Here is a 21,692-nt window from a genome sequence, read left to right on the forward strand (position 1 = left end):
GATGCCAGGAAGAAGGTCCTTAAAAATTCCTGATATTTGGCTGTTGAGTGAGCCAAGAGCAGCTGGTAATCAGCGACATCACTGAGCTGGGGTAGTAGACAGAAATCCAGATGGAGGAAAGCCCATTGCTCACAGCAATTCACAAATGAAAAGCAAGCTGTTTTCTCAAAATTTATTTATTCTGAAAGTGTACAACCAGAATATAAAAATATTCTTTAGTGAAAGCAAAACAGAAAAGGGTAGGAAATGAAAACCAAGTGAGAAACATTTGCATGTTCCAGGGGAAGAGGTCTCCAGAGACAGAGCTTGGAGACTCCTCAAGCTTGGAAGTTAAGGTCATACTTCTATTTTACAGGAACTTCCTATAGCAGATCCATAGTTACTTCATTGTGACTCATAACTCGGTGGAAGAGATTTTGAGTTTTTTCTCTGAGAACCCAATTACTTCAAGTGCAACACACCAGTAAATGAAACCAGTGTGCAGCTTTATTTATTATTAGGTATTTGGTTTTCCTTATGACAACTGCATTATAGCTCCCACAAATATGCAAACCAGCTGAATTAGACCAGCATGCTTTCCTGAACATTTTCAATCTAAGCTTTGGTACTTTGCACGTTCTCCAATACCTGGATTTTTCTGACTAATTAACTCTTTCATTTGCTGGAAAATATTGAATGCAATTAGTACTTCAATGTGCAGTGTCAATGTATGCTGTGCCTAGCAGCTGAGCACCGTAAGAGAGGCCACTGCTTGGCAGAGGAACTAGAAATCTGGAAGATAAAAAGGCGATCTATGCACACTCCCACCAAGGCCTGCTGCAGAATTTAATTGGCAAGGTTAGCAATAAACAGGCTGCAGAGAGAACCACCAAGGTCATGGCCTCAGTGCAAATCACAAAGCAGTAACAAGTTATGACATGCTTAAAAATCAGAAATTACACTTGGTTCCTCACCTCACACTCCCCCATGCCAAGCTGCAGAGTATGTTCTGATCAAGTCAAGTCTATTCCTTTGCTCCTCTCAGTCCAGCTTTACCTCTTCAAGGGGAGATACAAATCACTCCATCCAGCCCTTCTGCAACTTCATCCAGCCTCTGTCTGCTCTCTTCCTGCAGTTGCTTCAGCTCTCTTGCCAGGCTGGCCTCTCTCATCTGCAGTTCTCTGATCACCTCTGTAGCACTGACAGTTGAAACAGACTCCTTGGATACAGACCTACCAAAGACCATTTTGCTGGCAGGATGTTTGCTTCTGAACACTAGTCTGTGAGAACCATGCATTCTTTTTTTGGGAGGAGCACAAAGGTATGTAAGATCTAACAGTTTTAGTTCAACATGTTCCTGTATCTTTCTAGCAGTGGCAGAGAACTCCTCCTTTTGTAGCTCTTCCTCTCTTGTTTTCACCTGTAGAGAGAAGGAAAAAGGGAGAAAAAACCACTATGGTAGATTTCTGTGAAAAAAATCCCCCTGCCAAGAAACAACACAAAATGTCATAACTGAACTAGGATGTACCAACGAGAAAAAAGCCCACTGTGAGTGTAAGCTTAAGTGCATGGCAGTGAAAACTGAATTAAGCTAACGTGCTTTCTACCAGGCAACAGCCTCAGTCACCTGTAGTCATTTTTTTTGCAGATTGACAGTCCACCAGCCCCTCCACTGATGACTGATACACAGGGGCTCTGCACGCTTCCCTCTTACCCAGGAGTGGGTGGCTTGACTTCAGAGGAATACATGGCTCAAAAAGGGAGACCCATCAGAGTGAATTCCATCACAGCTGTGCTTTAAGCCACCACACTGTTAGATTAATTGCCTCATGACTAACAGTCTTATTCCAGTTTGCAAATGCTTTCTGTACTTGGCAATTCTAAAAAGCAGGGATGACAACTGTAAGCAAGAAATTCCTTAATTCTTAATTCTCATTATGGGTAACAAATAGAAGAAGGAAAATAACGGCAGAGAGACAAAGAAGTAGAGGCTAAGACCACAATGAGTACCAGACAGCACACTCACTTGAAGATGTGGCACAGTAAAACAAAGCTTTTCTCATGACAGAATCAGAGTCTGGACGATAAAAGCAATTGTATGTACTGGTATTTCTCCAAAGCATTTGATTTAATGTTCTCTAAGAATTTGATTTGAAGAACTTGCAAGATGGTAATTGCCTTGCCAGTTTTACTAGTGGATTAAACAAATTCAGTGACTCATCTCAAAATGCAGTTGTCAGTGGGGAAACATCCATAAGAAGAGGTATCCTGCTAAGGCCTTCAGGGAAACAACTCTTGGCCCAATGACATTTTCTGTTTCTGCTACAGCAACAAGCTGCCAAATCAGCTCAGCCAAAAAGCAGCAAAGTTTCAGAAAAGTGATGGTGCCTCTGCAACCTGCACAAATCCCAGAGCTCTCCTGGAACTTGTGCACAGTTCTGGAGTTCATGATTGAAAAAAAACCACAGGGAAACAGATCAGGATTCAAAAGCAGGTCATGCAATGACTTGCAACGCAGAAAAGAAGCCTTACAGCATGAAATTTCAAGAGCTCAAATTATTCTGTTAACAGAGACAGATATATAATTTGGTTTAGAGCCTAAAAGAAAGTGATAAAGAAGGTGGTGAGAGACCAGACCTTGCTGACAAAGCCATAAGAAGATCAAATGGATGAAAATCTGAGTTCGATATTCTGCTTCAGAATAAGACATTGTTTCCTGCTGTGAGGATAATGGACCATGAAATGCTTCACTGCAGCTCCAGGGATGAATCCCTCGGCCAAAGCTCAGCTCAGGTCAAGCTCAGTGCTAATGACACCCCTTCCAGCCTTGAAACTGCTCTGCAACCCCCCCCCTTCCCTGGCTGCGGGTGAAGCTGAACAACTCCTTAGGGTTTTAAATCTGCAGATCTGCATTAAGATATTGGTACTTCACATATTAGGGCTTTGACAAATTCCCTGTAAAGTCAGGGATTATTCTGGCATCTCTCTGAGGCGTCAGAGATTGGTCAGAGCTCAAAGCAACACCAGCTGCAAGGACAAGAGTCCTAAAGCAGCAAAGCCCCGCCTGCCTTTGCCACTGTCAAGCTACAACTGCTCAGCTTCCATATCCGGAGAAAAAAGGTGTTTTTTTTCCCATAGATTAGTCAGGAGGGTTTCACTACTGAAACCAGTTCAGAAGCTTATGACATACAGAGGATCACCCTATGCTCTCTTATGGTATGAAACACAGGAGGCACAAGGGCTGCCATCACAGTTGAATTTCCTCACTGACACCAACTTCACCACGGCTTCACTCATCCCACATCTCTCATCAGACTATCTTCTTGAGTTTCTCAGCCAAGTAATTAATCCTCTCCACAGTCTTCTGATGTGTTATTCTCCACCCTGCCCTCGCTCAAAAAAAGATTAAGAAAAATCAATCAAATCAGAAAAGGAGTAAATTTCTCTGAATTTTTCCTAACATGTTAAAAGCGTCATCAATGCAGAATCATCCCTTAACAGAGACCACTGTTGATTAAGTCATTTGAATAGAAAGTTGATGCCAAGAGAAGCCTGTCTTTCTCTTTGTTCAAAAAACAAGGGTCTCTCTTTACCATAATCCCAAAGGAATTCCAGGACATCTGTTGCTGTTGGCTAAAAGACTATCCAAGGTCCTACTCTGCTACACCACTTTCGAAGAAACAAAACTGAAAAAAAAATAAATTCAGTGTTATCTGGTCTCTCTACTGCCAATGAATAAATGGAAAATTTTGTTTGCACAAAATGGATTTAACACTGGATGGGAAAAATTTCCCGTTACTTACAAAGAATAAAATCACTCAGCAAACAGAGCCCAAAAAATATGATTTATTTTTCACATTAAACTCAGACAGAATACTAGTACGGCTATGTAAAAGTATTCTAATGGAACATAGGTTTTCATACTCTCCACCGCCCAAAACTGGAGAATTTTCCATTGTGCAAGACACATGATGGAAGAGCATGCTCCTCTCAGCATTAAGTACATTGAGTTCTAACTCAGTGCAATAGCAGGAATAGGAATTACTAGACTGAAGCAGGAGCAGCTGTAAGGACAATGTCAACAGCCTTACAGTTAGGCAGTCAGGAAAGCAGAAGTAGTATACCAAATCCTGAAATCTGAGTATCAGAAGGGTACTGCACATGTTATCTTCTGCAAAGGAGAACAATATTTCCTGAGCCAACACTAGATAAATTTAATAGGGTAAATTTTTAAAGTAATAAATATGAAATAAGAGAACAAGTTTAGCAAAGCACTATTTATTTTGTCTCAGCACAATCTGGAGCTGGAAAGCTAGCTCAAGTTCCTTTTGCACTCTTCTTCCTGGTAAGCTCTGCAACCATATGCATATCCACAAATACTCTTGTTATGGTCTGTAGATTTCAATAGCTAAAATTCTCTGAGGGTTACCTTCAAGTAATATTATTTACTCTTCACATACTGAACGCTTGTGATAATACTCAATAACCTCCTCTTGTACAGTTAATTGATGCTCTTTAACAGCTTGCTGTCTCCCATTAGTCAGCACACAATGATTATTCTACACTGCAACACAATCTCAGCAGACCACTTTGTATTAAACAAACATATTGTAGTAGATTAGGAGCCTCAGCATTTTGTGCCTGCCCGTCTCTATCCCACTGCTATGCCTTTCAGTCTCAATCTACCAGCTGGAAGTTGAATTCCCAATTAGGTACATAGTGCTGTCTGACAAATTCTGCACATCATCTTTGCATAAATACAACACGATAATCATTGTTTCCACTTCTACAACATCAACCTCATCCCAAAGGAACCTGCTGCATTTTGAGAAAAGCCACACCAAACACAGAAGGAATCAGCTGAAGGGGAACCAGCATCTTCAAACTGACACAGATCCCACCCTGCAGCGAGTACTAATCTGGTGAGCTGTTCACAACAGCACAACAGAGCAGTCACTCACAGATGCTGTAACTGACTCTGTGGAAGTGTGATGCCCCTCTGTGCACTCCATGGTCAATGTAGAATCACAGAATAGCTAGGGTTGAAAAGGACCTTAAGATCATCTAGTTCCAACCCCCCTGCCATGGGCAGGGACACCTCACGCTAAACCATTTCACCCAAGGCCTCGTTCAACCTGGCCTTGAACACCGCCAGGGATGGAGAATTCACAACCTCCCTGAGCAACCTATTCCAGTGCCTCACCACCCTTACGTAAAGAATTTCTTCCTTATATCCAATCTAAACTTCCCCTGTTTAAGTTTTAACCCATTACCCCTTGTCCTATCACTACAGTCCCTAAAGAAGAGTCCATCCCCAGCACCCCTATAGGCCCCCTTCAGATACTGGAAGGCTGCTATGAGGTCTCCACGCAGCCTTCTCAGCCTGTCTTCATACGGGAGGTGCTCCAGTCCAGTGATCATCCTCCTGGCCCTCCTCTGGACTTGTTCCAACAATTCCATGTTCTTTTCCTGTTGAGGACACCAGAACTGCACACAATACTACAGGTAAGGTCTCACGAGAGCAGAGTAAAGAGGCAGGATAACCTCCTTCGACCTGCTGGTCACACTCCTTTTGATGCAGCCCAGGATACGGTTGGCTTTCTGGGCTGCGAGCACACACTGCAGCCACCTCATGTTCATTTTCTCATCGACCAGCACCCCCAAGTCCTTCTCCGCACGGCTGCTCTGAATCTCTTCTCTGCCCAACCTGTAGCTGTGCCTGGGATTGCTCTGACCCAGGTGTAGGACCTTGCACCTGGCATGGTTAAATTTCATAAGGTTGGCATACCAGGCTTCCCATTCCAAGACCATGATAAACTATCGGGAACCTCCCATGACATACAACTGTCCTCACCAGCCCTACAACGGCTGCAGATGGACAGATGCCACAAGTGAACACCAAGGCAAGTACTCCAGCTGGGTTCCTTCTAGCTTGTCACCTCTCCATGTCACTGACCGCTGTCTGGGACATGATACTGCCTCACGTGCTCCTAGATGATTTCCTTTAGAATAACTTCAGTCTTCCGAAAGACCACTGTAGGTTTTCAAAAGGTATTAAAAAGTAAAGAGAAAGATGTAATTTTCATGCTCTGAGGAGAAGCCAGTGAATGAGTGTAGTTGCAGATAGAAGTATTGCATCTTAGATTACGGAATGAAAAGGGATGGAAGTGACAACACAGCCTGCACTGCCCTTCCCAAACCTCATACAGTGCAAAGGGTTGTGATGTGCACAGACACTGCTGGCAGATTCACATGTGGGAATATGCAAAGAATAAGCACTAGAATGAAATGGATCTCTTTAACATCAGCTGGAGAGTGGGCAGAGACAGGTGGCCTCTAGTTCCTGACGTCCTGGAATTAAACCAGGCATGACATCCATCAGGTGTGGAAAGGATTTCCATCTCCCAGGGGATAGCATCATGATTGACGCTGCATTTCCAAAAACGTTCAGGCTGAGGAAAATGGCCAAGTCAAAACAGAAACGGGTGAGCCCACTCCAGAGCTGGAAAGGGGCAATGAGGTGAGGCATATCCAGAAAACAGGCCAAGCAGACACCTCGGCTCAGTCCACACCATGGTGGATTAACTGATGCACTGATGCGCAGGAGAGACTTCAAGCCTGCAAACACCTACACACATGGTTCATTTTCCCAGTGCTTCCTCATTCCCACCTTCTCTGAAATTTCTTCTAACCTGAGATACTACTGGCTGTCCTTTTCATCCAGACAGCTATCTCAGCTATTTTCAGTCCTGGGAATCTTCTGGCTATGAATAAATTTTACAGCAATGAGTTCAGCAGGCAAATCATGGAAAAGGTGTCACACATTTTAAATAAGCTGCCATCCAGTTTCTTCACATGTTCCACTGTTTTGAGGCCAGAACAGTAATACCCCAGTTCACCTCCTCTGGATGTACAAAAATTCATCATGTGGACAGTCCCAGGCTTTCAGCTGCTCATCTTGTGGAGGTCTACTTCTATAAACTGCTTGGCTGACCTACACATTTTCTCCTCAAAGAAGAGACCTTCCAGCCCTCCACAATTACTGCTATGGTTTCCTCAGCTCTCTCACATTTGCTTGCAACCTTGCTGGTAATGGCTTCCCAAGCACTTTGTGCCATTCTGCACAGCTCAGACATCCCTGAAAGCCTGATCTGTCTCACAGTGTTAACAGCTTACTAATGAAAAGTACAGTAAAAATTATGCACAAAATGGTTCTTTTTTGGTTAAGAAGCAAGCTGAATGTGAACTTACTTTGAGAGATTTTTACTAACGTGCAAGACATCCCAAAGAGATGCTAAGAGATCTAGATCTCTTTTTAAAGATGATGTTATTTAAATAACATCATGTTATTTAAATAATTTACAGTAATGACCTAACAAAAGTGACAATCTTTCAAATGCTCAAATCAACATTTCAGCTTTTAAAACTTCACATGGCAACCTAAAAGCCCCAGAAACCAAATGGATGTTCTGCCTTTCAGTTATGTACTTGAAGGAAGCCACTAGCCAAAGTTTAATATGCAACAGCAATGAAAAGATCCAAACACCTATTTTGAGCAATAGAGCAGGGGGAGGCATAGGAGCATTTCTATTTTATGACTGAGTTGTTGCTAACTTCGAGGAAGGAGCAGCAAACCAAATTGTTGGTGCTCCTTTCGAAGTGGATGATAAAGACCAGAATCATGTCATTATTTTAAAATCACAATCTCTTCAAATTATTCTAGCTTTGCAGAAGTGGCTGCAATAACAGTATTGTTCAGAAAAACAAACTGCACAAGCCTAGAAATAGCATTTTCTGCCTCCAGTCCTATCTGTCCACTCCTCCTCTCTTGTATTTATCTTATGAATAGGGCGAAGACCCCATATGCATACAGCATGAAATACAAATTATTCTTGCCATTGTGTACAGATACTCCATAGCAAAATCTCAGATCTTGTCTTTTTGGGTTGGGGAGTGAAAGGAAATTAGGAAATATAAATGGATGCAATATCCAAGCCACCAAGTCATACTGCCTTTTCTATCAGGGCATAATCACTCAACACCTTTCATAAACTCATCTAGTTCCTCTGGAAACACCAAACAGCATTTGACTTGTGAAAAGTTTTATTCCTAAAGGAAGCTAATTTCCAAGCTTTATTTTAAGGCTGTCACATCTAAGATGGCCCCCTGTACCTGGGGAGTTGAAGAGTGAAGTGGAATATGACATGCCTGGAAATACATGATTAATGTATTACATTAATGTAATGTAATGGGCCAGATTGCAGAAATAGAAGAGACCTGCCAGGCCAGCCAGTGCCCTCACCTGCCTGGCTCCCAATAGCTCCTGAGCACATCACAGTAGCCCAAGCACAGGCACTGAGAGACATTCTCCAGGTTAGAGGAGCTTTTCGGAGCTTTCAGTCTCCATGTATACTGAGCAGGCTCATTCAACAGACAAGCATCAATTATAGATAAAGATCTATAAGTTAAAAATGAAAGCAAGATAAGCACAGACATACTGGCATGCTCAGAAACTGCCATGAAGAAATCCTGACACCTGAGTGCTGGAAACCAGGCATGGCAAATTAAGGCTAGTTTAGGAGTTTTCAGTGTCCAGGCTGGAATCCGGATCTGTCCAGGGGCTGAACCTTGCTAACACTTGTCATTAATCAGTCCAAGCCTGAGTAACACTTTATAGATGATCATTGTTTATAGCTTTTGCTGTCTTGCAGTTTGTATCTAGTTGTTTATTCCACTACTACCCACCAAGAAAAACCTTGCAGAACTGCAATCCCAACTGAAAGTCTATCTGGGATACAGAAAACAGGATAGAGAAGGATTTGCAGACTACTTGTAAGAAAGCCCTCCTTGTCAGTACTGTAAAAACAGCACCAAGTACAAAAGGAAAGAGAGCAAAAGGAAGTAATAAGCAGAAGTATATCAATAACATAGAAGGGTGAAGAGCAGAGTCCTCTATAAGCACAGCAGAAAGATCTGTAAGCATTAAATAAAAGTGGAATACAAGAAAAATAGTCACAGGGATCCTGCAATGCCAACCTACAACCTCTCTGTGCTCCTATACAAGAATTTCCTAGCTATACAATTCACATTCTGCACACCTTGCTGCATGCAGAGCAGTGCTGAAATACATGCACCATGGTCTGTCTGTGAAAGGAGATGCCCAAGCAAAATTCAGCTTAAAGATCATTAGAGACAGCACAAACTCAACAAGCCAACTCCATGGCTCTCCATGTTAGTCACTGTTTTCTGTACAGAACAGTTATTTATAACTCAAGTGTTTTGTGTGCTTGTGTGTCCTCAAAGGCAATAAAATAAAGCCCTTTCCACACATATATAGAGTGAGGGCTTTACACTTCTTTAACAATAAACAAATAATAACTTGGCTACATGGACAGTTTCTTTTGTTTGTCCCCCCCCCCCCCCCTTTTTTTTTTGAACAATCATGTTTAAGTGTATGACAAGTTCTTCCTTAGTTATAAGACAGTGACCCATTCAGCTTCAGACACAAAGGCACCATTTCAAGGGATGCTGTGAATATATAAGTGATGGAAAATCAAACCCTGCAGCTCCCACTTTGGGGAAAAATTAAGGAGCAAGGGTGACATGACCCTGCAGAGCCCATAAAGAAGTTCAAACATTTGCTGAACAATGAATTCCAAGAAAATCCGACCTCCAATCTTCAGAAAAACATCTAAATGGATTTTGCTGCTTATATAAAAAACCAGGAATAATACCAAAACCATGAGTTAAAGCAAAAGCAGTATCTGCATTCAGCTGTTCTAGAAACACTACAACACTGAGTAAGCAGGTGTTTTAGTACAAAAAAAAATACCTTACTCTAATTTGAAATTCATGTTTTATAGTAACTTGCCCAATGTAATTTCAAACCTCTAAGAAAGTTACAGAGTTATTCTGCAGCTCTATAAAACTTGTCTTACTGAATCAAGCTTCTTTGCTGTAAGCTTTCAAGGTTTTTAATTTTCTGCTGCAATTTCTGCACACTGAAGAGTAACCAGTTAAAAATGCTGGAAATCATAATTTTCTATTTTAATAGCTGAACACTTCCCACACTGTCCTGCCCAAATGAGGTTTCTTTCTTTAAGTGAGATCCTTGATGTTCTTCTGAAATAGCCCATTTAATACCAGTTCTCATGCATTTATGGATTTAAAGCCACAATAAACTGCTTGATAAGCCTAACCTACCACAAAGCACAGGCGACAGTATCTCACCTAGTAATTTCTGCAATGTTCTACTACATTTTGGTAAGCTACAGGGTCTATTCTAGAAATACGCACTTCTGGGTTTTTTTTTAACATAGGCTCCAGCAGATTGAGAAACTACCCTATCACTGTGTTATCTCAGCAGTGAAATACATCTGTGGATAAAAATATGTCCCTTTTCAGTGAGTTCTGCCTTAGCCACTGCATCTTTCATCTAAAGTCTTACATCCTCAAAGCTCCACTTCTGCCTAAGAACTTGCAGAACGGGATCCAGCTATAACTTTGCCTTGGTTAAATTACACTATTCTCACCTATCAAAAAGACAGACCAAATAATTCCTTTATTATGCCTCCTTTCATCCTTTCCAACCTTTTAACCATTTTCCAGTTGTGATAGTGGTTTAAGTGGGGCCAACACATCTCATTAAGCTCCAAATTGTGATCTATATCTTATCCTCCATTTAATGACCAGAAGCAGATAGCAACACTTAGTTGCCAATAACCTAACAAATTCTCCGTGACCCACTACCTTCTGTTTCATAAGGCCATGAAATGGAAAGGTTTGCACGTATCCAAAACCTGATGCTGTAGGCAGGTCAAACTGGTTTGAAGTACACACATGAGTATTTCGTACTAAACCAAAAGCCCAGCAACAGTACGAAACTCATATAATTTCTTCTGGCTTAACAGTAGCTATAAACAGCTAAAGCAGAATTTCACCTTAATACAGAATCATAGAATAGTTAGGGTTGGAAAGGACCTTAAGACCATCAAGTTCAAACCCCCCTGCAATGGGCAGGGACACCTCACACTAAACCATATCACCCAAGGCTCTGTCCAACCTGGCCATGAACACTGCCAGGGATGGAGCATTCACAACCTCCCTGGGCAACTCATTCCAGTGCCTCACCACCTTTACAGTAAAGAATTTCCTCCTTATATCCAATCTAAACTTCCTCTGTTTAAGTTTGAACCTGTTACCCCTTGTCCTATCACTACAGTCCCTAATGAAGAGTCCCTCCCCAGCATCCCTATAGGCCCCCTTCAGATACTGGAAGGCTGCTATGAGGTCTCCACGCAGCCTTCTCTTCTCCAGGCTGAACAGACCCAACTTTCTCAGCCTGTCTTCATATGGGAGGTGCTCCAGTCCCCAGTCATCCTTGTAGTCCTCCTCTTCCAACAGTTCCATGTCCTTTTTATGTTGAGGACACCAGAACTGCACACAATACTCCAGGTGAGGTCTCACGAGAGCAGAGTAGAGGGGCAGGATAACCTCCTTCGACCTGCTGGTCATGCTCCTTTTGATGCAGCCCAGGATACAGTTGGCTTTCTGGGCTGTGAGCACACACTGCCGGCTCATGTTCATTTTCTCATCAACCAGCACCCCCAAGTCCTTCTCTGCAGGGCTGCTCTGAATCTCTTCTCTGCCCAGCCTGTAGCTGTGCCTGGGATTGCTCCGACCCAGGTGTAGGACCTTGCACTTGGCATGGTTAAACTTCATGAGGTTGGCATCAGCCCACCTCACAAGCGTGTCAAGGTCCCTCTGGGTGGCATTCCTTCCCTCCAGCGTATCAACCGAACCACACAGCCTGGTGTCATCGGCAAACTTGCTGAGGGCGCACTCAATCCCACTGCCCATGTCACCATGTCAATATAATTACTAATTCCTAACTTTTTATTAGTTCAGCAAGAGGAAAAAATTTAGGCCTTAGGAACTGGTGGCAAATAAATGAAAAGGGTGATCCCAAAGTAGTATTAATGGGTGCACTATTTGTACTATAAGCTATGAAGACATTTTAGAAGAGCTTTAAAGCTGAGCTATAGCAACTGACAGAAGATGTAATTATACAAGCAGCTGCATTCCAAATTTTGCCAGGATTTGCAATTTCCTGCAATTAGAGAGGAACGTATGAATCTCCATCTTATGCATGCTAAAGCAAAATATTCGCTACTGAAATGCTAGCTCCCCAGCATACCTATTGTCTTTCCAAAACAGATTGAGAGGGAAGCCATGGAGAGGCAATGAACCTATTTCATACAGGAATAGAAGGCCATCTTTTAACTGGGGGAGGAGTCCTCTGAGAAGAAACTAAAAATATAGTTGTAATACCAGGAATGCACATAGATGCATCCAATAAGAACAGCTACCATGGACTGGCATGGCACTTGCTGCTCTGTACTTCCTTCTATTGTATACACTGAATACTGCAAAGCCCTTCGTAAGCCTTCAGAACAACATCCACACTCTTCTCCAATGGAAAAGTCTTAGATGGTGAGGACGCACAGTAATGGGAAGTTAGAAGTTAATTAAAGCATTTGAATGAAAGAACTTTATAAAAAGGAGTGACCTGAACTTGCCTGAATGGTTTTTGTTGAAGATTTTTGTTGGGTTTGTTTAGTTTGTTCTGCGGGGTTTTTGCTTTGTGGCATTTTTTGGTTGGTTGGGTTGGGTTTTTTTTTTAAGATATAATCAAATGGGTCTGTATTTAGACTCATGTATCTAAATACCACATTGATATGAGTCAGAAGTCAGTTTAGCTTAAGATAAAGGAAAATGATACAGGATTAAGAAAACAGGAAAATAACAGCATCAATATTTTTCAAGGTCTTTACCAGGAAACTATAATGAATAGCTCCAAATATCAATACAAAACACAAAACCAAACAACTGATAAAAGCATTGCCTGTTTGCTGAGCTTACAAATATCTGTCCCACAGGCAAAGCAAAAGGGAAATTAATCCTCTTAGGCCTAAAATTAACTGAACTCTGTGACTGCTGTGAGCAGACTTGCTTTCAGTAAGGCCTTCACCCAGCCCTCCTGCAACAGAGATGCACCGCATCCTACACAATCACAGAATGGCTTGGCTTGGAAGAGACCTTAAAGATCATTTAGTTCTAACCCCTTGCATGGGGAGGGACACCTTCCACTAGATCAGACTGCTTAAAACCCTAGCCTGGCCTTCAACACTTCCAGAGATGGGGCAGACACAACTTCTTGAAGCAACCTGCTCCATGCCTCACCACCCTCAAAGTAAACAATTTCTTCCAAATATCTACTCTATTACCCTCTGTAAGCTTAAAGCCATTTCCCCTTGGCTTGTCTATATACAGCCTTGTAAAAAGTCCCTCTCCAAATTTCTTGTAGGCTCCCTTTAGGTACTGGAAGCTGCTCTAAGGTGTCCCAGAGCCTCCTCCAGGCTGAAAAGACCCAACTCCTTCAGCCTGTTATCATAGACTCATAGAATAGTTAGGGTTGGAAAGGACCTTAAGATCATCAAGTTCCAACCCCCCTGCAATGGGCAGGGACACCGCGCTCTAAACCATGTCACCCAAGGCCTCAGCCAACCTGGCCCTGAACACTGCCAGGGATGGAGCATTCACAACCTCCCTGCGCAACCCATTCCAGTGCCTCACCACCCTAACAGGAAAGAATTTCCTCCTTATATCCAATCTAAACTTCCCCTGTTTAAGTTCTAACCCATTACCCCTTGTCTTGTCACTACAGTCCCTAATGAAGAGTCCATCCCCAGCATCCCTATAGGTCCCCTTCAGATACTGGAAGGCTGCTATGAGGTCTCCACGCAGACTCCTCTTCTCCAAGCTGAACAGTCCCAACTTTCTCAGCCAATCTTCATATGGGAGGTGCTCCAGTCCCCTGATCATTCTCATGGCCCTCCTCTGGACTCGTTCCAACAGTTCCATGTCCTTTTTATGTTGAGGACACCAGAACTGCACACAATACTACAGGTGAGGTCTCACAAGAGCAGAATAAAGGGGCCGGATCACCTCCTTCGACCTGCTGGATCACCTCCTTTTGATGCAGCCTAGGATACGGTTGGCTTTCTGGGCTGCGAGCACACACTGCAGCCACCTCATGTTCATTTTCTCATCGACCAGCACCCCCAAGTCCTTCTCCGCAGGGCTGCTCTGAATCTCTTCTCTGCCCAACCTGTAGCTGTGTCTGGGATTGCGCCAACCCAGGTGTAGGACCTTGCACTTGTCATGGTTAAACTTCATGGGGTTGGCATCAGCCCACCTCACAAGCGTGTCAAGGTCCTTCTGAATGGCATTCCTTCCCTCCAGCGTGTCAACCGAACCACACAGCTTGGTATCATCTGCAAACTTGCTGAGGGTGCACTCAATCCCAGTGTCCGTGTCAGCGACGAAGATGTTGAACAAGACCAGTCCCAACACCAATCCCTGAGGGACACCACTCGTTACTGGTCTCCAGCTGGACATTGAGCCATTGACCACAACTCTTTGTGTGTGGCCATCCAGCCATTTCTTTATCCACCGAGTGGTCCATTCATCAAATTGATGTCTCTCCAATTTAGAGACAAGGATGTCGTGTGGGCCAGTGTCGAACGCTTTACACAGGTCCAGGTCGATGACATCAACTGCTCTACCCGTCCATCAGTTCTGTAGCCCCATCACAGAAGGCCACCAAATTGGTCAGGCAGGATTTCCCCTCAGTGAAGCCATGCTGGCTGTCACCAAGCACCTTGTTGTTTTTCATGTGCCTTAGCATGCCTTCCAGGAGAATCTGCTCCAAGATTTTGCCAGGCACAGAGGTGACGTCTTTCACAGGAGACGTGCTCCAGCTCTTGGAGCATCTTCATGGTTGTCATAGTTTAAGCCCAGCAACTAACTCAGTATCATGGTGCCACTTGCTCACTTCCTACCCTTACCCTCCCCGGGTGGGATGGGGAGGAGAATCAAGAGAATCTAAAACCCATAGATTGAGATAAGAACAGTTTAATAACTAAAATACAGTAAAATATAGTGATAATATTAACAGGGAACTACAGAAATAAAGAAAAAAAAAGAAATAAATATAAATAAAAGCTCAGAAAACACAACTGATGCACACTACAATTGGTCACCACCTGCTGACTGATGCCCAGCCTGATCTGAGCAGCAATCGGTCCTTTCTGGGTAACCCTCCCCCAGTTTTTATACTGAGCACAATGTCCTGTGGTACGGAATATCTCTCTGGCTACTTTGGGTCAGGTGTCCTGTTTCTGCTCCCTCCTGGCTTCTTGTGCCCCTCCTCACTGGCAGAGCATGAGAGACCGAAAAGTCCTTGAGTGGAATAAGCGATACTGAGCAACAACATACGTGTGTTATCAGCATTGTTCTCAGACTAAAGCCAAAACAAAGCACTGCACCAGCTACTAGGAAGAGAAATATCTCAGTTACAGCTGAAACCAGGACAGTGGCCCTCACCTGGAGGGTGATACCCTCAAAGAGATACACAAAGAGACAGTTGTTTCAAGTTCAGCCTTTGGGTTGGGCTACTAAAGGACAGACCTAAGGCAAAGAGCCTAGAACAAAGGCAGTAATGCTGAAAGCCTCATGAGACAAAATCCTCTCACACAAAGCTAAAAAGAAGTTTCTTGTTGTATGGATATTTTCTGAACTCTGTTCCTGAGATTTTTGGCATGAGTAATTTGCTTGTGCAGTGGTTAACTTTTGAGAACAACTGAACACACAGAATGTAATGTGTTTATTCTACTGACACAACTCTGGACTGAACCAGCCAGCAACAAATCTTAAAATAACAAATGGTCTTCAAAGAAATCAGCAATTTCTACACCAGCTCTGTTCAGCTAAAGAGGATGTTCAGAGTGCCAGCATGAAAAGTGCAGACATGAAGCATCAGCAAGAGCATATAACAAGATGGCCAGAATCACTGTGCTCTGGAGGCAGAAGTTCAACTAAACCTCTTCAACTACTTTCTGAGAAGATACACAAGCCCATCACCTGGTACAATCCTGATGCTCTCAGGAAGGTGGGACAGCTCCAGGCAGCAGTATCAAACTTGCAGATTCCTTATCATCAACTACAAGGAGAAAAGTTCAGGCTTGTGAAAGTCCTATATGCCACACAATTCGGAATATGCACCGCAAAGAATAAGAGATGAACACCTATTTCCTTCTCCAAGTTACAGACCTTCATCATTTTACAGTAGTAAAAAAAAAATCCATTCTATCAGACTGGCCTTTTATAATTAATTTCTTTTTAACTAGTTTTATCTCTAAACTTTTCAAAATGCTTTAATTCAATTAGAAGACCACACAAATTAATGTAGTAATAGGCACACACTGAAAATATATGATATGAAAACTGGAGTGTGTCAGCGTAACTAATTTAGACACTTGCAAAAAGGTTGCAATGCTACTTTGAAAAAACCCCTGACAACTACAAATTACAAAGGTAGGCAACAGACAAGTATTGCTTCGTATAATAAATTGCTCACTTATTTTTCAATTTGTTCTTCCAAACTTTTATCTTGGGCAGCAGAGACAAACACTGATGATATATCATCTCAGATCTAAGTGACTTGCAGAGGCTTGGAGGGCCCCACACTGTTTTAAGCAGAGCTTTGTTACTGCACAATGTGGAAGTAGCCACTCGAGAAACGCTGCTGCTTGTGACTTGCACTTTTCTCTTATTATCCTGCTTTGGGAGAACAGGATGTGAAGCAAATTCAAACAATGCAGTCCCTGAACAGAGAGCCGAACAAAAAGAATGTTTACATAAACCACTCCTAAAAACTGATGAAAGGAAGGCATTGTCATCTAATCAACTTACAAAAAAAGGTCTTTCTTAGCAAAACTACAAGGAAAAAACCAAACCAAAACAAAAACAACCACCAAAGAAACCCCACACAAAACCAAGCCACAACTTTTAGTGAGTTTCTTTACCCCCAGACTGGTTTGTTTTTCAGTTAGAAAACACTCCCTTGTCCCTTCCAGGGGCTTTGCACAGCCACTGCAGAACCTCCACCAACACCCACTCCTGCAGTTCTTCCCCCTGCTTTTGGAGGAGGCAGCAAAAGGTCACTCCATCAATCCAGCCTATCCACAACTATGGCATGAGGTAAATGAAGATTTGTCTACATAAAACATTTTCAAAGTTTCAGTGAAAAAGCAGACATTTTCTAAAGCCACTACTCCTAAAATGCATTCAGCAATTTCTCTTATTAGCTTACAGTTTTGGTGGTGAGTAGCAGCTGTAGGTGGATCTGAAACTGCTTGAATGGCCATCATGACTCTTGCAGCAAAGGCTGGGCCCCACAGCTAGCCAGCAAAGAGAAAATCAAACAGCTCTCAGTGTTTTGAGAGAGCTGCAAAGATGAAAAGTTAGAAATGGTGAGTTCTGAGCTCAGAAGTGTACTAAAGCTTTATTTAGATGGATTCCTTGCTGGGAAGAAGTGACAATATTAACTTATAGATCTACTTTTATGTCAGCTCTTCTACAAGCACAAGGGCCAAAGACACAGAAATGAGTTGAATACTTTGCTCTCTTATGATAAAATACCCTTGATTTCAGGGTAGACAGAGAAAAAGGCCAAAGTTAATGGGGGGGGGGGAATTAAAGTTAAGCTTTTGATGCATGAATGCAAACAGTCCTCCTAAAAGCACCTCTATCAACTCACCTAAAAAGCAAACACTACTGCAAAGCGCACAACGCTTGTTACTCTTGCTGGAGGAGCAAGAACCCATCCCAGCAGTCTGCCTGGCGTTGTAAAGTAAGCCAGATACCTCCGGGAACTTATTGTCCCCAAAACCCAGTCTGAAAGGTTCAGTGAAACACACTGAAAACCAGTGTTCCTGGTAGAGCTGCTCTAAAATCCAGCCACTGGCTATGGTGTTTAATATGGCCTCTGTCAGCCAGAATTAGCTATGTCCCCAAGATACTGTCCTTGTAGAAGACAATGTTTGTTGCATTGGGTCACCAATTGCAAGAGTCTCAAAATGCAGCAACCTTGTGCTTGCAAGTACCTCAAATCCTACCCACCAGCCTCCAAGCTTTTCATATTCAAAAGATAAAGGTGGTGCTGAAACCTGTGATTTTACATACCTTACATATCTCGGCCCTACAGGGCTCAGTCTTCATCCATGTTTTACTGTGTGCTTTAACTGTGTAAATACTTAAGTACTACACTTATTTCTTAAAAATGCACTAGAACATTTACAGTGTATGAAACACAGACTCTCATTGGCATAAGGTTTTTTTACAGTTTATCATTAAATAAAGCTCATCTAAAATTTACTGGAGTATAATTCTTCAGCTGCATTTACTACATTTCATTGCCTTGATCAGTATCCAAAATCCTGGCAAATAACACAAGTAAAATATTAACACTGGTTATTGATTATACTTTACCTGATACTGTCACCTGAGCAAACATTCTGCATTTCAGCAAACGAAGGCATATTTTAGGAAGCAAGAAAAATTCACCCACACCTACTTCAAACCCCAGATTCTGCACACAGAACAGGAGACGTCTCTCAAGTTTTTAATGTTTCTCTCCTCCCTAAGGAGCTGGAGTCTTTTAGAATACATAAGCCCCATGAAAAATGTCAGGCTAGGTAATTTATTTCCAGTTACAGTTTTTGTGTGTTTGAAATCGGTTTGCTGATTTAGCTACTGGTGCATTGTCTCTGTCTCACACAGTTCAGCACTCATTCAGCAATCAGCTCAGTAAGTTGCATCTGCAAACAAAGAATCTTTTTAATCTCTTTGTATGCTGAAAGCTTAACACTGACTATTCAAGTCTGACCAACTAGCACAGAGCTCTCAGAAACAAGATTCTTACAAAAACATCCTAGGTCTGCTTATCTGCAAGAACTTTCCACACGCATGCCAGCCCTAATCCAGGCTAGCTAGGGGCTTCAGGTCCAACGCAAATGTTAGGTCCTGTTGAGAGCCAACACATGGAGATTGCTTCTTCTTCCAACACAAGATAGAGCACACTGCCCTCCAGGACCAACCACTTGCATCACCATGGGCAAGCAGCCTCAGATCTGCTAGGACTATTGGCAGGTGACAAAGCAGTGCAAGAAAATACATGAGCAAAAAGTGAATACAAGGATTAGGATCTCACTTCCCACTGCTTTATAGCACATCCATGCTTTCTAATAACTGAAATTGCCTAATAACATGCAAATTCCATCAACAGCAAATTTAATCCTACATTTAACTAAAGAACTACACATAAAAGCCATTAGCCTCATCCCTCCTTGACATCTTCCTGTCCATGTCCTCTATTGCTCCCTTTGACGGATGTTTCTACTGATCTCTCTGGGTTTCCTCCCCCTTCCAGGCATCTGGGCCCAGCCAACCATGCACTTCCAAAAGCTGCTCTTGTGGCCTTGCTAGTTCTTCAATTTCTTCTTGCATGAAAAGCTCTACTGACAGCTGCTCGGTGCTCCAGATGGAGGTTTACAAATACAAAGTAGAACACAGAAATGCTCTGGGACCAGGGAAGGGGCAACTGAAGGGAATGTGCTGATGAAATAGGCCAACACTGAACCATTCCATACCACTCCTCCACTTCCTGCACCCCAGGCAGCCTGGATAATTAACTACTCACTACACTGATATCTTCATATTAGCAGAAAGCCCAGAGAACTAGAGTAAACAGCAGCAATAGCAAAGATGCAATGTGAACAGTTTCTTTTTAAAGAGCTTTTGACAAGCCTGCAGAGAGTTCTCCTTGGAGAGCTCAGCTGGCCCTTCGCTGCAAGTCCCGGGTTTAAGGCAGCAGAAACATCCTGACCCAGCACTGGTGCAGGAGGAAACACAGCAGACCAGGAGCCAGTCCAACCCCACCAGTGCTCCTCCCCACTCACACAGTGGAGAAAACAGTAAGACTTCGTATTTTCCTTGCCCACACACATACACTGCACGTGCCTTCACTTTCACGCAGGTTAACCACACACACAGCACAGCCACCAAGCACTAGCAGTGGCTCCTAGGGTACCTACAGCTCCAATTTATTATGAGGCATATAGAAAAACTTTGCAAGTACACTCGTTTGAGTAGATAAAATTCAACTCAATCTTGGTAAGAAAACAAACAAAAATAAATCCCTAAATAGGTAGAACTATGTTTCAGCATCAGCCTCTGGAGCTGCTTCCCTACTTCAAATAATGAAGCCTTAAATCAAAATGCATCAAAAACCATTCACTATTTTATAAATGCAAGATCCTTAGGAAAAAATCTCCTTTTATTAGACTTCACAAGGTCTCCAGCAGTGTGCTGTGGTAAGCTGGCAGTGGCAAAATGTTTGCATGAATCAGGACTCTTGGGATGAAGTGAAAGCCTCTATGTTCCAGTCCCCGCCATACCCACGTGGTGGGGCGTTCCATGCCACTCTTACCACCATCAATGATCACCACTGCACCTCCCCTCTCCCCCACAAGAGAAAACTAAACATCCCTATCTTAGACAGCCCCCCCCAACACATTATAAATCCAAAGGGCATCTCTTCTGAATTGGGCAGCCTTTAATCCTCTGCCATCCCTATCAAGACTGCATGTGCAACAGTTTGGGAAGCTTAGGGGCTACTAAATGGAAGGGGAGGTACTGTGATACTGTGAAAAACACAGAAACAAAGACAAAATTCAAGTTTCAGTTTGCTCTTCCACTGTCATTAAGGAGGCCTGATATGGGTCAGAGATTATAACCTCTGAAAGTCTCAACTCTTGGTACTCAGGCACAACATGAGCCAAGCATACAAGCACAGCCACCAGTACTTCTGGAGAGGACTCTAGTGTGGAAAGAGCACGTTCAAGCTCAGATTAACGGCTCTAAATCTTTCTGGGCCATGTTTCAGATGTGTATGCATGAGCAAGCTCCATTCCATCATATTGCTATCTCAGAGGAGCCTGGCTTGCTTTTAAATGCTAATGAACACAGAGTATCCCAAGATGCAATGTCCCAAGTTTCAACTAAAGCTCAGTATGATGTGAACTTTTATGTGATGCAAACTGAAACAATCACCAGGTGGAGTCAAGGGCTCTGCATTCCAGTTTGTGGATGCCAGAGATTTAATACAGACTAAAATCAAATCCCCATCTCAAATAGAGGAGTAGGTAATAAACTATTCAGAAAGGAAAAAGCAAAAAACAAGTTCTCTTCTGGAATTAGAAGGTCTCATCTTTTGCAGTTAAGTTTGTTTCTAAGAAGGGAAATATTTTTAAAGCTTAACCACTTCAATTCACTTTTTGATAATTTGCAAATGCCCAAAATATCACCAGAGAAATGATGAATATTTGCCCAGTACTGCATGGAAGAAAACAAAGCTAAGAGTAATAAAGCCACATATTCAGATCACACTTCTGTCATATGCCTTTTTTCCTCCAAGATACTGAACATATTGCTGCCTAGAGATGGGTATCAGTTAAAATGTCATATTAATCAGGGTTTCACAGATCACCCAAATCCCGTGGCAACATTCAGATGTTTCCAAGTGAATGACCTTGAAAGGGAAATGGTTTCAGGGTCATTCCAACCACACAACCAAGGAAAGAGCTGAGGGCTGGCAGAAACAAAAGAAAATAAGGAAAGAAATAAAGAAAAGAAAATATGAAAACTAAGTTCCTGGATTTTAAAATATTTACAAACAATAGTTTAATTACCAGAATCAGTGTGCAAATGATCAGACTTGCAACAAGTAGACACATCCTGAAACCACATCC

At 42.6% G+C, this 21,692-nt stretch overlaps 1 protein-coding gene across 4 annotated transcripts in view; it reads right to left on the reverse strand.

Annotated features, from left to right (window-relative positions):
* Positions 1–158: 158 nt before the first annotated feature.
* Positions 159–21,692, reverse strand: part of TEDC1 (tubulin epsilon and delta complex 1) — a 77,513-nt gene continuing 55,979 nt past the window's right edge. For all 4 annotated transcript variants that reach the window (XM_061345389.1, XM_061345387.1, XM_061345390.1 and 1 more), the window contains one exon: positions 159–1,399. In XM_061345389.1, coding sequence (XP_061201373.1) covers positions 1,040–1,399 — 360 coding nt within the window. In that variant the 3' untranslated portion in view covers positions 159–1,039. The remainder of the gene's footprint in view (positions 1,400–21,692) is intronic.

Source organism: Neopsephotus bourkii, unplaced genomic scaffold, assembly GCF_033783945.1.
Source record: "Neopsephotus bourkii isolate Nb327-2 ecotype Australia unplaced genomic scaffold, CSIRO-AGI_Nbou_v1 NB_234, whole genome shotgun sequence".
NCBI classification, from domain to species: Eukaryota; Metazoa; Chordata; class Aves; order Psittaciformes; family Psittacidae; genus Neopsephotus; species Neopsephotus bourkii.